Raw genomic sequence first — 25,283 nt, 5'->3', positions numbered from 1 at the left:
TTTATGTCATAAGTATAACATTAAGTATAATAATATTATTATATAATATTAATATTATAATATTCGTATATAATAATATTATATAATGTCATCTTGTTTCGGCCAGAATAAACTGGAAAGAGCGGAGCGCTGCTACGGCTGCTACGGCTGCTACGGCTGCTACGGCTGCTACGGCTGCTACCGCTGCTACCGCTGCTACCGCTGCTACCGCTGCTACCGCTGCCAACGGCAGGAAGTGACATGTGTGCTCTTAACAGTACGTCCGAATTAATGCACACTACTGATATTTAGTCAAAAGTGTGCCGAACTTAAGTAGACTTCTTAGTATATACTTTTTAGTATGGCATTTCGGACGCACCGCATGCCCTAATATGTGCAGAGGTAGGTAGTAACGAGCTACATTTAGTCCGTTACATTTACTTGAGTAAGTTTTGGGAAATTTTGTACTTTTAGGAGTAGTTTTGAATCACTATACTTTTACTTGAGTAGATTTGTGAAGAAGAAACTGTTACTCTTACTCCGCATTGAGCTCGTTACTTTTCTTTCATTCCCTCCACGTACGCGTCAATCTCATGACATCACTGAGTGATTCTTTGGGAAAAATGTTTGTTTTTGCATGTTTTGTCACATATACACAGACTCAAACACACAAACACACACAGAGTTTATATGAGTTCATGGTTCTAGTTCTACCAGCGGAGCCTGGTTAAAAAAGAAAAGTACAAAGGCTTGAAATTTGTGCTACTTGTGCTTAATTTATTTATTCTGTTATTTTATTTATTTTATTATTTATTAAAGTACTTGAATTTACTTTAGGATTATTTTAATTTAAGCAATTTTTTATTTTTTATTAAATTAATTTATTTTATTATTTTATTGATTTAATTTGCCTGAAGATGATTATTTTGTACTTTTGTCTGTTTGAATGGTTGTAAAAAATAAATCAGACGTTACTCAACAGTTACTCAGTACTTGAGTAGTTTTTTCACCAAGTATTTTTTTACTTTTACTCAAGTAATTATTTGGATGACTACTTTTTACTTCTACTTGAGTCATATTATTCTGAAGTAACAGTACTTTTACTTGAGTACAATTTTTTGCTACTCTACCCACCTCTGAATATGTGTCATCGCAGCGGAAAGAGAAGTTGGTACATGTAGGTAAAAATGCCAGGCGGGAGTGAGAGAGAGAAAGGATCTAACACAAGTCTGTCCTCACAGTCTACGCTACTCAGAAAGCTGCTGCTCTGCTCCGTCTTTCAAGCTATCGGTTCACTTTTCAAAAGACCACCCTGTGACACAACATCCCCCCATTTCCAGTGATAAGAAGCAGAATCAGCAGGTGCTCTCGGGCTGAATAGGAATACGACTCTTCCTGTCGACATGGAGCACTTCTGTAGCTGCTGTAAAAATAAATAAAATAACACTACATATTTACTGTACTGCTTGGAGTAGGGACAAACATTTACAAGAAGAACCCGTTTGCTGTCGCATCTACAAACAGTAAACACTGGTGTGATGTAGTGAGCAGCAGGGCACGTAAGCCACACACCAACAGATGCACCTGCTACCAGGCAAGAATCAACTCAGGGTTCAGAGAAGTCTGGAATAACAATAAACCCCTTAAAATCAACCAGATCATATTCACGTACGAGTAGAGAAAAAGATACCTCAGATTTACGCTTCAAAGAAAATGTACAGATATCTGGAGCTTTCACCGAGCCCATCTTTAAATGTATAGCTAACATGTTGACCAGTTACCCATGTTCTGGGCATAACATTTCATTTCATTTTTTAAAGGGGGACTTGCAGCAATCAAGCCAAGGCTGCTGTGGTTAAAGGGAAGAATGCAACAAACATGATGCTTCATAACAAATCACAATTTTGTCTCATCTCTTAAACAATCAGGCAAAGTTGTTTAAAAATATTAAACAATTAAATAATGTTGCATGCTAAACCAGAGGCTTCAACCATTCCATGCAATTGGTGATCAATATATCTTCAGATTATGATTCTAACAATCAGTCCCAAAAATTCTGATTTAACAAACTGTTGTTTTATTTTAATTTAAAAATAACTGTTGTTTACACTTAAGTGAACGAAACCATTAATAATAAGCTAAAATTGTGTCATGTGCACAAGGCAAGCAAAATAATCACTAACGACTCCTGCAGGAAGTTCACACTACTCAGCGATTTGTTTCTAAGGGAGCAATATTGACGTGGACATGTAGGGTGCAGTAGCACAACCATATTGTCCACTTCTGATGCAGTTCTGATTTGGTAAAGATGTGATTTGACAGTTCAAGTGTCTTACATAAAACCTCCATGTATAATAGACAGCCCTTTGAAATGTCACACACCATTTGGTGCAATGTTTAGTCGACAGAAATGAATAATATAAATAGTCTGCAACAGATTTAACTGTCGACTATTGTCGGCAAGAAGAGCATTTCAACAGTATGGTATCTCCCTCCCTTCCTATCTCTGCTGAGAGTTGCACATTGATGACAGCGGCAGGTAAACAACATGGCCGATGAAACACCACAGCGGCTGGAGGAAAAGTTTATTAAATTATGTATTCTTGAATGACGTGTCCCTCTTTTTTTGTCATTTATTTTTAATTAGCACATCACTTCAACATCAACCTCATGTAATATGTAAAAGCTCCGAGCTAAATAAGAGCCAGTCAATAATATGAGATTCATAATCCGATTAGTCCACTAATCATTTCAAGAATAGTCAGTCAGAATAGTTGTTAGTTGCAACACTATTTGGCATTTGTGTCTTTTCTATCAACAAAAGAAAACATCATATTTTTGAGACCCTGCTGGAAGGGGAGACAGGATTGATGCAGGAAAAGACCAGTTCAGAATGAAAGTGATATTATTAGTGACATTCCACTATTGACTTAATTCATATTCCTTTTTTTTTTTGGCTTAATAAACCTGAAAAAAAACAGAAAAATAAACTGGGCATGAGCTAACAACAACTGCTTTAGCCAGGTACAGTAAGTGGAGCCATAAAGCAACTGGCTGCAGTGTAATGTCTTGTCAAAACAAACATTTATGGCCTTTGTTGACAGACGGTGTCCAGCGGGTGTCAAAGCTAATATGTTAAAGTCTATATGTCATCATTCACAGCAGCAAGAGCAGTGCTGCTCACTCTAATCCGCTTAGTCTGCACAAGTCACTCACTCATTATTTCATGACCTTTTCGGTCTACACAGAAGAGCAGGGCCCATTAGATTAGATTCCATATGTATATATATTGATGCCGTTAAGATTAAAGAGACTGATTCACATAACAAAACAACATTTAAATTTTATAATTTACTGGTGAGTGGCAGATTAATTTGTAGAGCTTGTAGCAGCTCAGCCAGGCACACTTGCTTAATCGCATAGCGTGTCTTTCATATGGTTTTCCTTTGTCATGAAAATCTACGGCTAACAGTTTGCAAAGTGTACTCAAGAATAGGAGGAAGCATAAGCTACTAAAATATTAATTATTCATATTTTACTCTAACATAATTGTTGAGGTTGAAAATTGAAATATGTAGAGTTTCACCATCTTGCTTTAAAACAACTTCCATCCTCACATCCTGAAAATATGTGGGATGGTGAAAATCCCAATGGCAAAACCATGAGGACTGAAGAGTATAAGATAAATGCGTTACTTTTTTTTTTTTATATACGGCGAAAATACTTAGAATAATAAAAAATAAATGATAGATTTAGAAACAAACAAAAAAGAATGTTAACTAATGTACATCCAGCTCAGGCATACTGTATTTTTTACCATTTAGAGTGTCCTAGATTTTTTTCTTTCTTCGTTTTCTCCCCTGAGCCACTTACACAACCTATTACCCAATACTCCAACTTTGAATGAAATATAAACACATTATATGATCGAGGAATCTGCACAGAAGACTCCACTGGGAGCATCTCATTAATGCACCTTAAATCCCTTTAACTAATGTGACCAACCAGATGCTTCAAAACTAATATTTACAGGTTATTGAACTCAAACTAATTTACAAAATCACAAATTAGAACACACACACTGGAATATTCACCAGTTCACCACTGAGAGGAAAAGGGACAATACAAAGCTGCCAGTGATTCTGATCCGAACTGAGCCGTCGACTCAGACAAAAATATGCGCAATGATATTCGGGTTGGGTTCGGTGGGGGGGTTAAAATAATAATTGCGCTTTGAAAATGAATATTTAAACACAATTTAATACCATATAATAATACAAAAGCTATATAAATCATTAATACTAACACATCATTGGCTAATTGGCACGAAGTTGCCAGTAGGTCCAGGTGTGCATGACACGAGGCAGGTGATGGAGACAGTCAGGGAAAGCTGAAGACAGGGGAGTTGAAAACAAAGAGATACACAGATAGAAAAAGTTCTAGGAAAATTTTGAGGAAACAGTAAATCAAGATGTGCTATATTTTATTTGTTGGTCTGATGAATCATCAGGGAAACAAGATCCCTTTTTCTTTTCTTTTAAAATCAAATGCCTTGGCCCCTTGCAGCTTCAATGTAGCCAAGCGTTCGAGATGTTCTTTTATATTCTTATTTATATTTATTATTATAATAATTATTATTATTATTCTCATCCTCATTATCATTAATTCAGCTATAATTCATGTTTAATTTGTTGGAATGAATCATGCTTGAAAGTTTCTGATTCATAAAGAAGTTTCTCCACATTGGCTGATTTTATGTATGGATAACAGCAACAATATGTTTCAGATAACCCAAAGATTACTCACAGATGGGAAAACCCACTTTAACCCTGGGAAATACTCCCCTAATGCTTGTGCAAGACATAATGTCTTGCTTATGCGGTAAAATCTCGGTCAGGCCATAGACTATATGTGTAATGACACATTAACATATCAACACTTGGTTTTTTTTTTCATATAAGCTTAAGGCAATGATTGATTAGGGTTTACCTTTATTTCATTTTTGTAAGAAAAAAAAAGCGGATCACGGAGCTGGTTGGGTTTTATTATGTGTTTGCGTTTCCAGTTGCGGCCCAGCTGGCTGAAAACGTCAGGTGATCGCGGGTCATATCACTGAAAGCTGCACCAAATAGGACATTGCTTAATTATTGCTGTGCTCACCATTTAGTTCTAATCTAAATCTAATCATTACTCAATATTCTTGCAAAGGAAGGGAGCTGGCAGCTGCTGTTGAAGTTTATTTGCTGTGAAAGAAAGCCTGTGTGTGGTGATGCTACAACCCTCTCCCAGTTATCTGTGCTGAACAAACAATACAACTTATCAGGCAGGACAGTAAATCTGCTGTGATCAAATATTTGGTTTCAGATTAAAATCCTTATATAGTGGCTTAAACAACGGTTATATTATTATCTTGCCTGGTTTCAACGTATGAAAAAGAAAGACTGACAAATAACCATTTGAATTCAAGTCAAAAACAAAGCATAACATTTTTTCACGATTGTATATGTTCTGGTCATATAACAGCGTGAAAAAATAGGCTTTAACAAAACATAAATCCTGGATAGATCCTGGACAGACTGAATAACTGTATCAAAACATAAGCGTATTATCACGGGAAACCTAATCCATTGTTGGAGGTGGAGTAAAGGTTAACAACAAGGTGAAAGTCAAAACCAGATAAAATTCTTTACTTGGAAAATCCTTTTTGGTCATGATCCCCTCTGTAACCTCAGCGTTCTCGTCACAGGTGGCTTTCTTTAACACACACGGGGCCTCACATACGTTTCCTCGGACTCATATCTCAAAGAGGACTTTAAGCATGGCAGCAAGCTTCAGCCCCTCTCTGCTCTGAGTCTGTCTGTTTTTTTGGTAAAATGATATGTCTGTCTGGAGATTTCTTTTATGTCAGCAGACCTTGGCAACGGTCTGCTGACAGATGATGTGACTGGGAGCTCAAGAATCCCCCATATTTCTTGAAATGAAAGCAACAACATTGAGCTTTTCCTCTGCTGAATCCATCGTTAAGAAAAGTTATGACAGGACAGAACAAAAAAAATGAAAAGGTTATTCATATAAATGGACCATAAAACAACATAGAGGTTTAAGACTTTAATGTTACCACCTTGCATATTGCTGGATATGTGCTTTGCAGCTTAATATTTTAAAAACATATCAATTAGTACATGGCTATCCCGACATCAGTGAAGGGAGATTCTGGCCTGAAACCATCTTCATTTTATCTACAGCCAGAGATAGGATTCCCTTTAAGAGTACATGTGTTTACCATTGTGCTATTTCTGGGCATTTCTGTGATAGCAGTGTCTCAAATAACCTAGTGACAATAACACTCATGTTTAGGAGCCTACAAAGAGACTGCAGCTTCAGTATCCACGGCAAAAGTTTCGAGAAGGAAACAAAGACTATGCTGAGATAAGGCGCTCAAACAAAGTGGCCGTCATCGGGCTAGCAGCTTCGTTATAGCTTACCAAACACTGAAACATCAGCAGCAGCATTTCTGTTGCTAATATAAACATATATTTATGATCTGAATGAAAAGCATCTCAACATATACAGAGCCATCAAAAGATTAATTGATTAAATGGGCACATTTCCCCACATAGAATCTGACTAATGCATATGGCATTGAATTAGAAACCAAAGAAACACTGAATTTAACAATATGCAGCTTTAACAGAGACGCACTTTTGCAATTCTTTTCTCTGGCAAACATTCTAGATGATGCTTTGCCAGCTCCAAGCCTTCGCATCGCTGCACAGCAATTGTCAGGGGCACAAAGCAGGGGGAAGTGGTGGACACAGGATGAGTGATGTAACTGAGTGCTGGATGAAAAACAGACCGTCTGTGTTTGGTATGTGCTGAGGGGTTTCCAGGCTTGGGAAAGAGAAAAAAAGAAAAAAAAAGGGGGAGCTTCAAGTAATGCTTTTAGTGCTTTCAACGTACTATTTCTTGTATTCTCTTTAATAACGCACCATGAGTCTATGGACCTGCATGACCTTCTTAAAAACACTGTAGTTCTGGAAAAGCACAGCACTTTGTTTTTTAATAATACTATGATTTGTTCATGTCTCTATGCATAATTCAGCCAAAATAAGGGGCACGCTAGTATGAAAGCCATTTCCTCTGAATATTTAATTCGTTACAAGAAAACACAAGGGGAATTCTATCCAAGCCGGGGGTGGTTGCCTTTGGAAATACTAAAATGTGCTCAGGCAACAAAACAATGCAGTTTGCTCTGTTTTTATGCTTAATTTATTGCTTTTCAATCAAAATGCAAACAAAGACAAAAACCACAAAACATTGATCTAGATTTTCTGTGTGCATGTTTGTTCTTCTGTGGCGAAAATCAGTTTTAATTCATTTTTGAGTCCAATTTGCTTTTTAAATGATTAAGATCATTCCCAAAGACTGAAATGGTTTTAACAAGTTCACACAGTAGGATGTGCCATAAGAGCTTAGCCTGTACTTAGGCTTGCATGCAAAAGCTATTTTAGACCTCAAATATCTGGTTATGTGTGCCAGATGGCCATATGCTGGTTGGGCTTTAATTCCCTGAATGAAATCTTCTCATGGCCACAGGGAAAGAACACGAATAGGGTAAACAAAGAGGAAGCTACTCTGGCAAAACCAGATTCCTGCGACCTTTAACATTAGGTGTAGATCCAAAAAATAACCACCGTGACAGCAACAGACCTCAAATATTAAAAGCAGCAAAGTGTGATATCAAAGATTTATAAAACTGTAACCTTCACAGGAAGAATCTGGAAGTGCTAAAAAGATTCCCAAGCCTGAGTCATGGGCTGCGGAGAGGAATCCTGCTGCTTGCCTATTTAGATTATTTGACGTCAGCACGTTTCTGCCTGACTGAAGACAGAATTACGGAAGAATTGCCAAGTATATATTACAAGCTTCTGTGGCTGTAACAACGCAATTTTCACATATTATGTTCTCAATGTAAAATGTATGTTTTGCACTCAGTGAAGACGAAGTACATTACAAGCTTAATCATTTAATTTTTTACTCAACCTTAAGCTTCCATTCATTTAGGAAACACGGTAATGTACACAGTTCATAAATATCATGAGCACTAAACACTAACCTACTGTATACACAGTGCTTTAATAATCATGAATGAATACAAATATCTATACTTCCGTTTCTATAGTAGCAAATACCAAACATCTAAGGCAACATCCTGAACATGTCCACATCTACTTTATTGTAAAGTTTCCACGTGTATGTTTAGTTTTCCAAAAGCCATATTTTGAGCAGGATAAGGCGACATTTATAACTTCATTGTTAATCCTGTATATCTCTGGTTTGTTAGACTGGGCACAGAAATAAATGTTATGCAATGGGACAGATTTTTTTCTGACAAAAATACAATGTGATACCTGCTCTTATAACAGATATGATACTTTGGGATATGGTCTCAGTGAATTCAGTTTAATAAAAAAACCATTTGTGTGTTTTTGTGTTTTGTGCTGTGGTAGAATCGGACTGTTGTTGGGATTAACGCCGTTTATGTAACTTTACATAAACGATGACTTGTTACAGCTCAGTGCCAGATTACATTTCCATTTGAATCAAGGCAATGCTTTCCCTCAAATATTCATGTCAAAGCAGATTTATATTTATCAAGTATAAATCACAAGTTTCACCAGTACATGTGGGCGACAAAGTCCTCTAATATTAACGATGGTAAAGAGCTCTGTTTCCTATTAAATGTATAGAGCAAAGAGGGAAATTACTTTAACAGAACAAATACTTGTATAAATAAGTAAAAAGGTGAAGGTTTATATTAAAATCACGTCAGGCACAGAAGGCAAAGGAGCTGATTCAAATGAACTGAGCAGTCTGAAAGATTACTTTAGTCTCCAATTCTGGTCTTAATCTTTGCTACAATAGAAAACACGACCCTGTGTTGCATTTACACCTCAGTGGTCTGACAGTCATTTTTAAGGAATTCATTATGTAGCTGTAATCCTTTGTAGTCGTTTCTGCAGTGGCTTACTGGTCTTTTGTCTCTGCTCTGACTTTAAACTGATGAAGTCAGCAAACCATGTTTGTGGTGGACACATGAGATCAGATCAGTGACAGCACATCATAACTGTGGTCCTGAGTAGTTTATCTTCTGAATACGGACAGTTCCTTATCTTTCTCAACTGCATCCACTGAATTCTCTGCCAGAGTCTGCCAATACCAATCCACGAGATAAATCCTGCAAAAACATAACTGCTAGGGGTGGAACGGTACACAAAAACCATGGTTCGGTGTGCACTTCGGTTCTGCCTCTGTCATGACTTTTCTTAATGATGGATTGAACAGAGAAAAGGCTCAATGTTGTTCCCTTCATTTAAATTTCGGTTGATTTTCGGTACAGTAAACGGTTCAGTATGAACGCGTGTACCGTTACACCCCTAATAACTGCGACTGACTGAATGAAAATGAAATGAAAAGTAAGGCAAGGAAAGTCTACTAAACCTGGGACTGGCATGTCAGAACAGCTGCAGCTCTTGAAAAACTAAAGTAAACCCACATCTCAGTCTGGGTAAGGTACTGAAAATGTTCATCCCCAAGTTGAGCTCAGTCCAGTATTGCATGCACATACAGGACTGTCTCAGAAAATCAGAATATTGTGATAAAGTTCTTTATTTTCTGTAATGCAATTAAAAAAACAAAAATGTCATACATTCTGGATTCATTACAAATCAACTGAAATATTGCAAGCCTTTTATTATCTTAATATTGCTGATTATGATTTACAGTTTAAGATTAAGATTCCCAGAATATTCAAATTTTTTGAGATAGGATATTTGAGTTTTCTTAAACTGTAAGCCATGATCAGCAATATTAAAATAATAAAAGGCTTGCAATATTTCAGTTGACTTGTAATGAATACAGAATGTATGACATTTTTGTTTTTGTAATTGCATTACAGAAATTCACAATATTTTAATTTTCTGAGACAGTCCTGTATATATATATATACAGTTAGGTACATAAATATTTGGACATTGACACAATTTTCAGTATTCCAGCTCTGTACAACACCACAATGGATTTGAAACAAAACAATCAAGATGTGCTTGAAGTGCAGACTCTCAGCTTTAATTTGATGGTATTTACATCCAAATCAGGTGAACGGTGTAGGAATTACAACACATTTTATATGTGCCTTCCACTTTTTAAGGGACCAAAAGTAATTGGACAATTGGCTACTCAGCTGTTCCATGGCCAGGTGTGTGTTATTCCCTCGTTATTTCATTTACAAGGAACAGATAAAAGGCCTAGAGTTCATTTCAAGTGTGGTATGTTCATTTGGAATCTGGTGAGGTCATCTCTCAATATGAAGTCCAAAGAGCTGTCACTATCAGTGAAGCGAGCCATCATTAGGCTGAAAAATCAAAACAAACCCATCAGAGAGATAGCAAAAACATTAGGTGTGGCCAAATCAACTGTTTGGTACATTCTTAAAAAGAAAGAACGCACTGGTGAGCTCAGCAACACCAAAAGACCTGGAAGACCACGGAAAACAAGTGTGGTGGATGACAGACGAATCCTTTCCCTCGTCAAGAAAAACCCCTTCACAACAGTTGAACAGATCAAGAAAACTCTCCAGGAGGTAGGTGTATCTGTGTCCAAGTCAACAATTAAGAGAAGACTTCACCAGAGGAAATACAGAGGGTTCATCACAAGGTGTAAACCATTGGTGAGCCTCAAAAACAGGAAGGGCAGATTAGAGTTTGCCAAGAAATATCTAAAAGAGCCTGTGCAGTTCTGGAACCACATCTTATGGACAGATGAGACAAAGATCAACTTGTACCAGAATGATGGAAAGAGAAGAGTATGGAGAAGGGAAGGAACTGCTCAATATCCAAAGCATACCACCTCATCAGTGAAGCATGGTGGTGGTAGTGTAATGGCGTGGGCATGCATGGCTGCCAGTGGAACTGGATCTCTTATATTTATTGATGATGTGACTGCTGACAAAAGCAGCAGAATGAATTCTGAAGTGTTTCGGGCAATATTATCTGCTCATATTCAGCCAAATGCTTCAAAACTCATTGGACGGCGCTTCACAATCCAGATGGACAATGACCCGAAGCATACTGCGAAAGCAACCAAAGAGTTTTTTAAGGCAAAGAAGTGGAATGTTCTGCAATGGCCAAGTCAATCACCTGACCTGAATCCGATTGAGCATGCATTTCACTTGCTGAAGACAAAACTGAAGGGAAAATGCCCAAAGAACAAGCAGGAACTGAAGACGGCTGCAGCAGAGGCCTGGCAGAGCATCACCAGGGACGAAACCCAGCGTCTGGTGATGTCCATGGGTTCCAGACTTCAGGCTGTCATTGACTGCAAAGGATTTGCAACAAAATATTAAAAAGTGACAATTTTATTTATGATTATGTTAGTTGTCCAATTACTTTTGGTCCCTGAAAAAGTGGAAGTCACATATAAAATGTGTTGTAATTCCTACACCGTTCACCTGATTTGGATGTAAATACCCTCACATTAAAGCTGAAAGTCTGCACTTCAAGCACATCTTGATTGTTTCATTTCAAATCCATTGTGGTGTTGTACAGAGCTGGAATACTGAAAATTGTGTCAATGTCCAAATATTTATGTACCTAACTGTATATCAAGAGACAATGATAACCAACTACAAGCTGATATCAATAAGCTGAACCAATTTCTTGGTTCTCCTTAATAGGAATCGAAGATTCAGCTAAAACTAGAAAACTATCCCCATATCAATCATAAAAGCTGTGGAATGGAGCAGGGCCAAGTGTTGTCTTGTTAACTTAAATCAGGGCTAACATTTCAGCCAAAGGATCAATTGAGCTTACATACATATTTCATGGTGGCATATGGTGCCTCAGATGAACATCAGATAGGATTAAGACTGCCCTTTAACTCTCACACCCACCTCCATTTGTGTGCTCTCATTAATGATCAGAGGTTTCCGACTCTTCCTCTGCTGCCAATAAACAGAGAGTAGAGGGAATTGTTTCTAATGAGTTTATAATGGAGCTTTGAGCGTTAGAAAAATATTGTTTTTCAAATTCAGATCAATCTTGTCAGTGATGCTACATGAACTTCAGCTTAAACAAAAACTGTTCTCTGACTCAAAGCTTTTTTTCTGCAATGTAGAGAGAACTTTCAGAGAGAAAAATGCCCATTGTGCTCTGGGAGTTGCACAATAAATGTAGAAAACTCAACATCAACAAATACCAGGCAGCTTTATTTTATAGAGTCAGCAAATAAAAGCTCGAAATCAACAAAAAAGCAATCTGGCATGAAAAGTAACTGGTTGACATTTTATTCCATCAATAATCACCTCTTGCTTTCAGTGGTACTGATTTCAGTTTAAACGAAGAAAAGAAAAAGCTTGGCAATCAGCCTTTCTGAAATATTCTACAAGAGATCAATGACTTTAGTGATCAGTTCAAATTCAGAAACTGGTCACATTTGGACAGATTTATTTACTATGCCGTTTGTCTCATTCCAAAAAATATTAATGAACGGCATGTTCGTGCTCACTCAGACATGACAGACAAGATCAGCTTGCATCCATAAATGGCATGCAGTTTGCGTCTTAAAGGAGCTATAGTGTGTGTGTATACGATACACACACTTAAAGGAAAACTACGTGAAAATGGTTGTTGAAGAATTTCAGTGTGGAGCAAGACAGCCCACTCTAAGCAAAATTTTTGTCTGTGGGTCTGGGACTTTGGGGACCTGGCCCTTTTTTTTTTTCTTGACAAGTTCTGCCCTTATTACTGGAGTCTGTAATAAAGCATGACTAAAGTAAATAGAAAGTCATAATCCCCTGTAAAATATATTAATTTGCCACTGTTCACAGATATTATTAGGTAATTGTTTGCTATAAAGCAAAGTTGATAAATTAGAAGTTGGAAATAAATAAGTTGTCACCATCCATAAAATAAATGCAATATCTATATGAAATAGGGCTGGGCGATTTTGGACAAAAATAAAATCCCGATTTTTTTTCTCTGAAAACCCGATTTTCGATTTTTTTTTGGTAAAACTACAAAAGACAATGGAATAAATTGTTTCAAATATATTTTTTTTGAATATTATTAAAATGACAATTACAAATCAAAATGTTTCAAATATTTTATCTTTATTTTTAAAGAAAAATAGCAAACAAATTTCCCTATTGGGAATGAAGTGCAATTGAAAGATACTGTAAATCCTCCTTGAGTTTAGTAAAGTGACAACATTTACAATTTTCTTGACCAAACAAAGATGACTAGACGAGCTCTGTCTGTAATGCAGCCAGCTGCAAAAAAGGAAAATCGATTTTCCGATTTTCCTTTTTTTAACATCGTCTTGATTAATAAATCCGATTTAGATTTAAAATCGATTAATCGCACAGCCCTAATATGAAATAGACTGGTCACTTACACACTCAAAATGTATCCCGATTTATGGGCTGCAAGACCATCATCAACCTCTGTAGCACCAGCGCTACGAGCCAAAAACAAACCGTTTACCTACAGCCCTGCAACAGCAGAAGTGGGAAACGACTGCAGCACTAACAAGAAACAAAAATCCCAACAACCAGAAGCATATTGTTCCCAATGAACTTATTTTACCAGGATCCTCCCTTTATCAGAAGACAGTTTCCTCGCCTTTCTTGCCTGCACAGGAAGTTGGATCTCTTCACTCACAGAGACCCCAGGTCCGCCCACACAAGAATCTGGCCTTACTCCCACTCTGAGGGCCAGGCAGAAGAAAAACAAACCTTTCTTCCCTTTGTGAGGAATTCCACATGACCATTCAGCACAAGCCTGTTCACTCTAGAGCAACTGCCCAGGTCAGCAAAACTTTTCAACATGTTTGGCCATCAACAGCTCCGATCCTGCCCCCCCTTTCAGCCAGTCTCTTGTTGGTCAACAACAGAGCATGGAGAATGCTGAAGGAGCCTGGCTTTGGCTGAACTGGCAGCTCTCCAGTTGCCAGGAATGTGAAATGTTTCCCAAGGAAATTCCTCCTCCTCCAGGAAAGTGTGGTAGGAAACCAAGAGAATTTTAACACATTTCAGACAGTGGGAGTAAGCATAAAGAGCGGAGTGAAGGTGTTGATGGGCCTACTGTTAGAAAACTGTGTGAACCTTACAGTGGACCAAGTATGAACTTGATTTTATCTGCGGAAAGCATTAAATAAAAGGAAATTAATATCGGCATTCCCCTTACGAAAATCAGAAATGCACAAGTGAACGGCCCCAAAATGTAGTTTCATTAGTTTAATTGAAAATGAAAAAATAAAACATATTCTGCCAAAAGCAGTAGGCCTAAAAAAGTGGTTTACCATTTAGAAAAAAAAGGATAAAAGTACATCTCTTTGCATGCAAAATATTACATCATTTGCGTATGCTGTAAACATGACACAGAAGAGGATTTAGTACTGTGTTTCTGTCCTAAAGGGCACTGTAGATGGCCGGGCCTTGTTTGTGATTCCAAAAGGAAGCAGAGGATTAAACTGACAGTCTTTGTGTGTACAACATCAGATTACTGAGTCCTCTTTTCCTGTTATGAAATAAGATTACGGCAGCTGCCCAGCAAAGAGAAACAATATCTGTCTTGAGATGAACATGTTACTGGGGAGGTGAAAGGGGAAGTTAAGGGCATATTATCTAACATACATAGTTTTATTTGTATTCTAATTTAATATTTTGAAAAGAACATAAGATGACATGAAAGACTGACTTCAGACGATACCAGAGAAGGTACTTTAACGGTTAAATCTTCAGTGCATGGTGAATGTTTTATGTATGACAAAACAATGTAAAAACTTCTAGCTGATGTCTTCATGTTCACCGACTAAGAATAAATAAAACACAATGTTGCAGCGGTCTTGTCTCGATGGTTTATTTCTCCAGCACATGCTTTGAGTCAGCACAAAGAATTGGGACAGAAGAAACCAAGAACTGACCAGAGCCTGCAAATTCATATCAACTGTCATTGAGAAATGCCTTTACTACTCACAGGAGAGCAGTCTGAAACTCGCATGAGTCTAACAGGCAGAGAGAGGGGCTGTCTGCTCACCAGAGATAATAAAGGAAAAGAACCGTTTTTGGCACATTTCTTAGTTTTTGTGCACCTCATCAAGATGTTTTCACCTCTATGAACCTAGAGTGAAACATATCATGCACTGAAAATGTCACGCCAAAAATACTCTCCCATCTTGAAAACAATGTTTATTCAGTGAGTCAAAGAAGACTATCATTTTGAAAGCATGTAAACTAGCAGTAACCCATTCGTTACATTTAACATAATGGCTTTTGGACACCGTGAAGAACTGAAACTGTAAGGCAAGTTTGAGCACAGTGTTTTGGTGAATGCATCAAATTAGTGGTGAGAGTAAAGTTGTCTTCAAGTCGTTTTGTGTCCTTGAACTTGGCAAGAAGCCAGGAATGTGGCACATTCTTTAACGTTATGAAATAAATATAGCACCGTTGCGACCCCTGCATTAGAGTCATCCCTGAAAATACCACACCGTTCCTTCGATGCCTTACTATAAATGTAGGCAGGTGTGGGCATTTCCTAAACAGGCTGTTCAGCCCCTACACCACACCGCAACAACATCAGCACTTCCTATTTTAGTTACATAATGATGTCTGCATATTTTATTTAGTATTTTGATGTTTTGGCCATGACAGAGAAGTAGTACCAGTGAAATGTCAACAATAGTTTTTAAATGCTTGTATATAGAATAGTTTACAGAACTCGAAATAATGATAATAATTATTATTTTTAATATGTATAACAGTAATACACGGGTATATACAGGACTGTCTCAGAAAATTTGAATATTGGGATAAAGTCCTTTATTTTCTGTAATGCAAAAATGTCATACATTCTGGATTCATTACAAATCAACTGAAATATTGCAAGCCTTTTATTATTTTAATATTGCTGATCATGGCTTACAGCTTAAGAAAACTTAAATATCCTATCTCAAAAAATTTGAATATTCTGGGAATCTTAATCTTAAACTGTAAAACATAATCAGCAATATTAAAATAATAAAAGGCTTGCAATATTTCTGTTGATTTGTAATGAATCCAGAATGTATGACATTTTTCTTTTTTTAATTGCATTACAGAAAATAAAGAACTTTATCACAATATTCAAATTTTCTGAGACAGTCCTGTATGTTATTTTCTATTCCCTAAAATACATGACTACTTTACTAGATAAAAAGGCTTAGACAATTGTTCTCCAACTTTTTACACACCGCAGGAAGTGCCCTTTGTGGTATGTGTAAAGTAATCCTATGAGAAGTATTTCCACAGAATGAGATGATACTTGTGCGGTGTGGGGACGGGTGGCATGTTGGGATGACTTTTGTCTATCTCTCTCATTAGTCCTTAGTAGCTGCAGTGCTTCTCCTTGTTTTTTCTGCTTCACACTAACAAGACTGATCAGCCAGCCAACCACCAAATTTACTCGCAGCACACTCATTATGACCATTACGGTACTGCACTGACAAGCTACACTATTGGCACACTGACCGTGGCATGTAAATGTATGGGAAAAATACCAGGATGGCAAGTGTATTTCTGGGACATTTTCCAGTGTACAAGACCAGCATGGAGTACTTATACCACAGTGTATTATGCAGTATGCTTTAGCGGCTTCAAAAACAGCCAAAGTCTAAGGGTTCATTTAAAGAGTTGCTATGTCTTTCTGTTTTTTTTGTCTTTAGGGACAGCCGTGCCTCAGACGGCAAAGTGCTCAACTTCTAATCAGAATTCCCAGTCCCATAACAGGCTGAAGTGCTGAATTGATTGGTATTGCTGTCAATATGTTCATGCTTGTAATTGTGAGAGTATGTGCATTAAGAAGGGAGGGACCACTGTGTGTAAGTGATACACAGAAAACAAATATGCAGCAGTGTAAATCATAGAGTAGTAAACCGCAGTTCTGATTATCAAAAAGAGAAGATGCAAATGTCCCAAATAGTTTCAGGCTGCCATTAATATAGCTGGGCGACTGACTCAAATATTATCACTATGTGGGAAACTGTGTAAATGTAAATGCAGTTAAAGAACGTTTCAAGGATGAGGAGAAACTGAATCCTAAAACCCAGCCAGTCAATCTTTGATTAGCCGGAAACAGGTTCTGTAACTAACTGTTCAATTAACTGCTGAGCGAAAAACAGGGACAAGTAATGTTAATTTCCTTCTGCACGAAGTGACTCCTTCAGAGCTTCTGAAAACAAAGAAACGTCTTATGTAAGAAAAAAAGCCACTACTACATGGCATTTACAGTGTTATGGGTAGCGATCTTGGGTTGATTCCCTCGGGTGACTACAGTTAGAGATTATTTAAATCTGGCCACTAATTCTGGTTGATGTGATTTTTCTTTCTTTCTCTAACATAAGATCATTACTATAAAAGGACAGCTTTCTCTCTCGTACATATAAAATCTGAATGAAAATAATTGTTGTTGCACTTCAATAAGAGCTGCACTTAACTAGCTGGAGTTGCGTGTTCAGCACAGAGGACCCATCAATTAATGAATATTTAACAGTAACTGGCAGTTACCTTTATACCCTATGCATGAGCTGTCCTTTGTCTATAAACAACATTTTGTTCATGAACTTCTGTGCTCATGACATGCGATACAGCAGCCTGAGATTATGTGTGAACATGATATGAACTGCTGTGCAGGATGACAACGTTATCTGCTTGGATAAAACTATTTTTCATCATTAATTGTCTTTCAGATATAAAAGAACTGCATGACTTTGAATTAACCAGCTTTTAATTACTAATGAACAACAGCTGTGTGCAACATTACGAGGACCATCACAATAAAAAAAAAAAAAAAAAGCCAATTTACAAGAGACGTATGGCCTCGCTGGAAACCGTACTCCTTACTTGGACACACATTTGCTTAGGGATTGTGGAGGAGCAAACAGCTGCACACAAAATGGTCCAGCCCCGCAAAGAATGCAGAGACAAAAATCCTCAAAGCAGGCTTTGGGTTGGTCTCCATGCAAACCTTTTCATATCAACCGTTTCTAAGAGGTCTGACTACACGGATCAAAAGAAATCTCTCATACTATGCAAAGACAGAGTGTGCTCAAGCTTACAATTGTATGCTGAACAATAAGTGTGAATTCTTTCTTATGTACTCTTTAATTCTTTATCAATCAACTAAATTAAGCTTTATTAAGGAAACTTGTACACCATACATTATAGAGAATGGTGCAGAAAGGAGACTTTGGATATAAACCCCCGTTCTCAGCATGCACTGAGCGCACAGACATCCCTCCCGCTTTGTCTTTCAGCCAGTGTTAAAACCTCATGGAAATAGCAATCTGAAATGTGTTTGCTCACGGGCTATGGTAATAAATAACACATGCAGCTGCTGTGCATGACTGTCAAGAATTTTAGCCACAAAATAAATCTGGTCACAAATAAAATGACAAGTGATCTTATGATACATGCTGACGTGAACGTGAACTAAAAATGCACATACAAATCCTTTTCGAGAGCTAAAACATAAAAATAACACGGCTTTAACATGACCAGAAAACAATACTGCCACTTCAAAGGCTCTGGTCATTCTCACTCCATCTGAGTTTAAAAGCTGAGCTATCATGGGCAAAAACAAGGGTTTGAAAGATCCCTGTGTTCCCCAAATGCCATTACTGCGCTCTAGGGCTGGGCGATATGGACCGAAAGTCATATCTCGATATTTTCTAGCTGAATGGCGATACTCGATATATATCGATATTTTTTCTGTGACATAATTGGGGTTTCCCCCAAAGCATTATAGCATAGCATCTCTGTTAGCTTCATTTTTTTCTGAGGCAAACCCTTAAAAAAACAGTCAGTTTTAATACAATGCCTCGTGCCAAATGTCACACAGGTACCTTTATTAACAGAGGTCTGCACAATATCAAAATGTATAAAACAAATGAAATAAAAATAAACTGCCTGCATATATAGGATAAAAATGCTTCTTGAATAAAATAAAACAAATATCCATTTCCTGCATAACAATTAAATTAAAATACATTGTGCAATTAATACAATGTAGACAGTAACAGGCAGACTTTTCCACTGAGGTTGACAGTTGTGCAAATAACAAAACATTTTGCAAATCTCAAATAAAACATTCAAGTCAATTTGTCACAAAATAAGCTATATATCATAAAATAATAATAAAAAAAAAAATTAAATCGATATAAACGATATTGTCTCGTACCATATCGCGTTTGAAAAAATATCGATATATATTAAAATCTCGATATATCGCCCAGCCCTACTGCGCTCATACAGGCACTGAAACGAACATGCACATGCACAACGACAATAGAGGAAAGCCTTCCCGAGCAAGCAGACTTCTATCCCAATGAGTGGAGCAGATCTAGGTCAAAGCTGATTAATGTGCCCACAGCCCCCCAGAGGTTACTGGTCAGGAGGCAGAAATGCCTGTTCACTACCGATCTACCACATACAAATACAAAATACTCAATACTACCGTTATAAAAGGTACATCAAAATGTGCCAGCACAGTAAATTTGCATCCACCTAAACCATAAAACAGTTTAATTTCCGCCTGCACCATCTGCTGTGTCAACACCATCGGTGGTTTGTGTTTGTGACCTGATTCCTGATGCCAAACTGACAGGGCGGGCAGGGGGCGATCTAAACATCAACCTAACACCACTGCACATGGCATGGAGACAGAAATGTTGATTTCAAATGGCCAGCAGTCAGCTGTTGGAGTGACACTTAAGCAGCTAGTTCCGGGCACAGTCCCGCTGCAGGATGAAGGGGATGCCTGCCACTCATGCGCCGGATGGCATCCATGTCGCTGTATTTATAGATAGTTATGTAGCCGTTTGGTGGCATGCATTTCATAAATCTGGTCCAAACGCATGCAAAACCCCACACAGTGTATCTTTAGACGGAGAAGACCCGAGACTTGACTGGTGTTAGAGACTTTATCAGTATTAAGAGGCTCTGGAGACCATGGCTTATCTTTAAGAGCAGTCGTCCAAAAAAAAAAAAAGGAAAACAATCATATTTGGCAATTATAGCATTCTTTTTGCATTCTTTTTCACATGCAAACATTAATTGGAGGCAGTGAAAAAGCAGTTGTATTTGCAGCTTAGCTCCAGCCTTAGCCACCCCGGCTAGGTAGCTCGCCCAGTTAAGCCTGATTTATGGTTCCGCGTTAAATCGACGGCGTAGCCTACGCCGTAGGGTACGCGGCGATGCGCACCGTGCGGCCGCGTCGCCGCGTACCCTACGGCGACGGCTACGCGGTACCATAAACCAGCCTTTAGCACCACCCAACATTGTTTTGGAAATACGAGGCTGCTGAAGGCTGCAGACCATGAGGGCGTTGTTGGGGTGTTTTTTTTTCCTCCACAATCTTGCACAAAACCTGCGGTGTGGGGGACGTTTCAAACAGTGCTGTGGTTACCTGGGAACGCAGCTCGGGGATGAACGGTCAATCTCCCAGGTCGCAAAGAGGTTCATGGGGACGGGCATGCCGCCGGAGCCGGAGCCGAGCACCGCCGCCGCGGCCAGCCCCGGTCCCGGGAGGACCGGGGGCACCGGTCCTCCTCCTCCGCCGCTGCCGCCGCCGCCACCGCCACCACCGCTCGGGTTCAGGAAAGCGGCCCGGACGCCTCCTCTCTCTACAGCCGCCGCCATCATCACCACCGCCGCCACTGCCTGGGAGCAGCTCGAGTTGAGAGTCGCACGAACGCGGGAGCCGCTGAGCCCTGAGCCGCTGCTGCTGCTCCTGCTGCTCCGTCTGCAGCCGCCTGACTGCGGGGGGGCGGGGCCAGGCGGGGAGGGCGTGGTGGGGGCGGGGCTAATCAGGGAGGGGGCGTGGTCTGTCACCGCTGGTAAAGGACGATGTGGGGCGGGGTGATGAGGGGAGGGGGCGGGGCCTGCAACCGCAAGGTACACTGCTTCTGTATGATCATCTCTCACATCACATATAAGCAGGGGCGTCAATTGGGTATGGCAAGGTATGGCAGCCGCCACACCTTAGCTTCAAGGGAAAATGTAAATGTTTGTTTTTTAAATACATTTATGGAATTACTCTGTGTCTATTTGTATTGATTATTCTATTACTTAATACATATAGAATAACTACAAATGCAAATCAGAACAAAATGATCGATTTCACTAGTTATTATACACTGCAAAAACTCAAAATCTTAACAACAATATTTGTCTTATTTCTAGTTAAAATGTCTAATTTTTAGTCAAAGAAAATCTCATTACATTTAAGACAAGACTCAAAAACAACCATTTTCACCTGTTTCAAGTAGATTTTCACTTCAAATAAGTAGAAAAATCTGCCAGTGGAACAAGATTTTTTTGCTTGTAATGAGAAGATAAATCTTGTCCCACTGGCAGATTTTTCTATTTATTTGAAGTGAAAATGTACTTGAAATAGGTGAAAATGGTTATTCTTCTGGTGATGACTCTTTTTTTAAGTGTAATGAGATTTTTTGACTAAAAATGAGACATTTTAACTAGAAATAAGACAAATATTCCTGGTAAGATTTTGAGTTTTTGCACTGAGCGAGACTGCATTTGAAAAACTTCAAATTTTCTTGACCACACAGATAAGCTACATAGCAGACTTCTGTGATAAGTACTTGCTGGACGTGTTGATTGATACTCTAGTTAAGTTCTGTGACTTGTAACCTTGCCATACCTTAGCTTCCACTGAATTGACGCCACTGCATATAAGTTGGTCCAATGCACACTCCACAGCAATGAAACCACTGGAATCATTATAGAAACAAGCACTTAAAACACTGGATAAAAAACCTTTCAGACATCATCATTGCCATATTTTGGAGAAGTATAAACTGCTGAGTTGGGAAAATCTCATCATATACAAAGATATTTGTCTAATATATAAGATCATGCATGGTTCAGCTCCTCCTCCACTATCCAGTTTCATAAAATTCAAATTCCCTGCTATCAGAGCCACTAGAAGTGCGACTAAAAAAGATTGCTCAATTCCATTCAGGAAAACCACATTCAGCCAGGCTGTGTTCTCATTCAGAGCATTACACCAATGGAATACAGTACCACAATCAGTCAGAGAATCTCCATCATATCACTCTTTTAAAGTTCATGCAAAGGACTGGCTTGTTGACTCACAAAGATGTGAGCACTAGTAGTACTACTACTAGTGGTAGTGCTAGTGGCTCTTTTTTAATACAAGCTATTTAAGATGATTGTGCTGTACTTTTATTCATTTGTTTTATTCTATTCTATTTTTGCACTGTGTCTGTCTTTGTCTTGATATGTCCTGCATGCTGTATTTGTGTTTATGTCTATTGTGCATTTTTTATTTTATTTTTCAAAAAAGTCTATTAACATCTGGCGAAGGGACTGCCGATGAAAATTAGCCTTTCGGCTAACTTGGGTACATTTACTTTCTGCAAGGAAAAGTTGATCAACGTACACTGTCCCTTTTTAAAAAAATAAAGAATTATGGTGGATGATGTGTGGGCGGGGCTATGCAGAGAGGGGCGGGGCCTGTCACCGCTGGTAGATGACAGTGGAAGGAGAGACATCCATTTACTACTTTGCAAGCAGAGGTGTCAAAAGTATTCACATTCATTACTCAGGTAGAAGTATAGATACTAGTGTTTAAAAATACTCCTGTAGAAGTTGAAGTATCAACTCAAGTTTTTTACTCAAGTAAAAGTATAAAAGTACTGGTTTCAAAACTACTTCAAGTATAAAAGTAAAAGTAATGTAAGGGGAAAAAAAGCCATTAAGGACAAAAGCCATTGAAAATGAATGCATCTTAGTATAATGCAAATATATTAAAGAACCATATATGTGTATTATTGAGCATTAACATGTGTTTCAGAGAGCAGAAGATATGATGCCTATAAGTATTGTAATGGTGCAAAAAGTCAAACTTCAGAGGCATGTTATCATTTATCCTAACCTTTATTGGAATGTACATCCAAGTTTAGTTGCACGAATCTGAGGGAACGGATGTAAGAACAAAACTGGACACGAACATCTGTGCCACAAACACAACCAAATTCACTTTATCCGGATGGAGCAATTTAACCGGATAGTTTTTGTTTAAAGGCCAAAATGAAATAGAGTAACAAGGCTGTTTTTAAAATGTAAGGAGTAAAACTACAGATAATTGTGTGAAAATGTAAGGAGTAAAAGTAAAAAGTCGTCTGAAAAATAATTAAATAATTAGGTTGGTAGAGGGGAACAATGCCAAGGACTGTCTAGGTATGAGCACTGGGTGATGAAATGGGTAAAAAAAAATCGGGGATAAAAAAAATATTTATAAGAAAAATAATTACTCCAGTGAAGTATAGATAACCAAAATTTCTACTTAAGTAAGGTAAAGAAGTATTTGTACTTCGTTACTTGACACCTCTGTTTGCAAGCTTCAAAACAAACTATGTAGCTTGAATTTTAAAGGGGACCTATTATGAAAAACACGTTTTCTCTTGCTTTAACATACTGTATATAAAGTGGACTCCCCTCAGCCTGGCAACTCAGAGAAGGAGGAAAGCAACCAAATTCTGCAGTGTCTGTACAGCCGCCCGGATGAGCCATCCAGTGTGATGTGGCTTCTACAAGTCGTTCAGATTCTGCTCCTGTCGTTACGTAATGAAATGCAATTTTCATCGTTGGTCTCCGATGCGTGAAACCACGCCCACAACTAACTCCGCCGGCTGGAGCTTCCGCCATTTTTTCGTAGTGGTGTATCGCGTCATTCAGGCAGCCAATCAGCACAGTGCCTCATTATCATAGCCCCGCCCACTCAGAATCCCTCATAGAGAATGAGGTTAGAGAATGGGAAGGTAAAGACATGGCTCAGAGGCTGAATTTCTAATTTATTTAGCAAAAACAATCAAAAGCTTGTTTTCAAGACATTTAAGGCCTCTTTAAAATAGGTATTAGATGCCATAATAGGTCCCCTTTAAATATTTCCCTGTTAACATTTAGAATTCATATTCCAGATATAGTAGGTCAACTAGTTGTAATCTTGTTCAGATTATACATGCAGCCTTTGAGAACTAGGATCAATCACACAGTGTTATATTATGGTAGTTCATGAACAAGGATGATATAAGTTTTTCTACCTGAATCGATTTGTTTTGACACAATCGTTGACAGGAAGAAATTTTACTTTTACATGCAACCAGGTGTGTTATACATCAAAATGTGCGTCTCCATCCTGTGACGACGATGATTACTTTTCTCAGTCAAAAGCGTTACCGTGGCGATGCTAGACGCCAAAAAGCAGAGGAAAAATGCAGAGATAGAAACAACCTATCTGAGGTTGCTAAATTACTGCAAATATTCAGTGCATATTGACTAGGGAGTGTAGTTCTGATTATCAAAAAGAAAAGATGCAAATGTCCCAAATAGTTTCAGGCTATCATTAATATACCTGGGCGACTGACTCAAATATTATCAGTATGTGGGAAACTGTGTGTAAATACAGTTAAGGAACATTTCAAGGATGAGGAGAAACTGAATCCTAAAACCCAGCCAGTCAATCTTTGATTAGCCGGAAACAGGTTCTGTAACTAACTGTTCAATTAACTGCTGAGTGAAAAACAGGGACAAGTAATGTTAATTTCCTTCTGCACGAAGTGACTCCTTCAGAGCTTCTGAAAACAAAGGAACGTCTTATGTAAGAAAAAAAAGCCACCTCTACATGGCATTTACAGTGTTATGGGTAGCGATCTTTGGTTGATTCTCTTGGGTGACTACAGTTAGAGATTATTTAAATCTGGCCAGTTATTACTAATTCTGGTTGATATGATTTTTCTTTCTTTCTCCAACATAAGACCATTACTATAAAAGGACAGCTTTATTCTCGTACATATAAAATCTGAATGAATATAATTGAGGGGCAGGGCCTGTCAACGCTGGTAGAGGACATTGGAAGGAGGGACATCCATTTACTACTTTGCAAGCTTCAAAACAAACTATGTAGCTTGACTAATTTTAGGCATTTCCCGTTTAAGATTTAGAATTCATATTCCAGATATAATAGGCCAACTAGTTGTAATCTTGTTCAGATTATACATGCAGCCCTTGGGACGTATAATAAGTATAATTGTATGAATGTGTGTATGCATCTATGTGTGTGTGTGCGTGTATGTATGTATGTATATGTATGTATATATAATATATGTATATATACAGTACAGACCAAAAGTTTGGACATACCTTCTCATTCAAACACATGGGGAAGTGT

At 38.2% G+C, this 25,283-nt stretch overlaps 1 protein-coding gene across 2 annotated transcripts in view; it reads right to left on the bottom strand.

The window, feature by feature from the left end:
- LOC133463835 (phosphofurin acidic cluster sorting protein 2-like) overlaps positions 1-20,816 on the bottom strand; it is a 65,236-nt gene extending 44,420 nt beyond the window's left edge. For both annotated transcript variants that reach the window (XM_061745577.1, XM_061745578.1), the window contains exon 1: positions 20,478-20,816. In XM_061745577.1, the coding sequence (XP_061601561.1) occupies positions 20,478-20,713 (236 nt within the window). In that variant the 5' untranslated portion in view covers positions 20,714-20,816. The remainder of the gene's footprint in view (positions 1-20,477) is intronic.
- Positions 20,817-25,283: the final 4,467 nt, after the last annotated feature.

Source organism: Cololabis saira, chromosome 17 (genome assembly GCF_033807715.1).
Source record: "Cololabis saira isolate AMF1-May2022 chromosome 17, fColSai1.1, whole genome shotgun sequence".
In the NCBI taxonomy this organism is placed as follows: Eukaryota; Metazoa; Chordata; class Actinopteri; order Beloniformes; family Belonidae; genus Cololabis; species Cololabis saira.
This window is presented reverse-complemented; position numbering and strand designations above follow the sequence as displayed.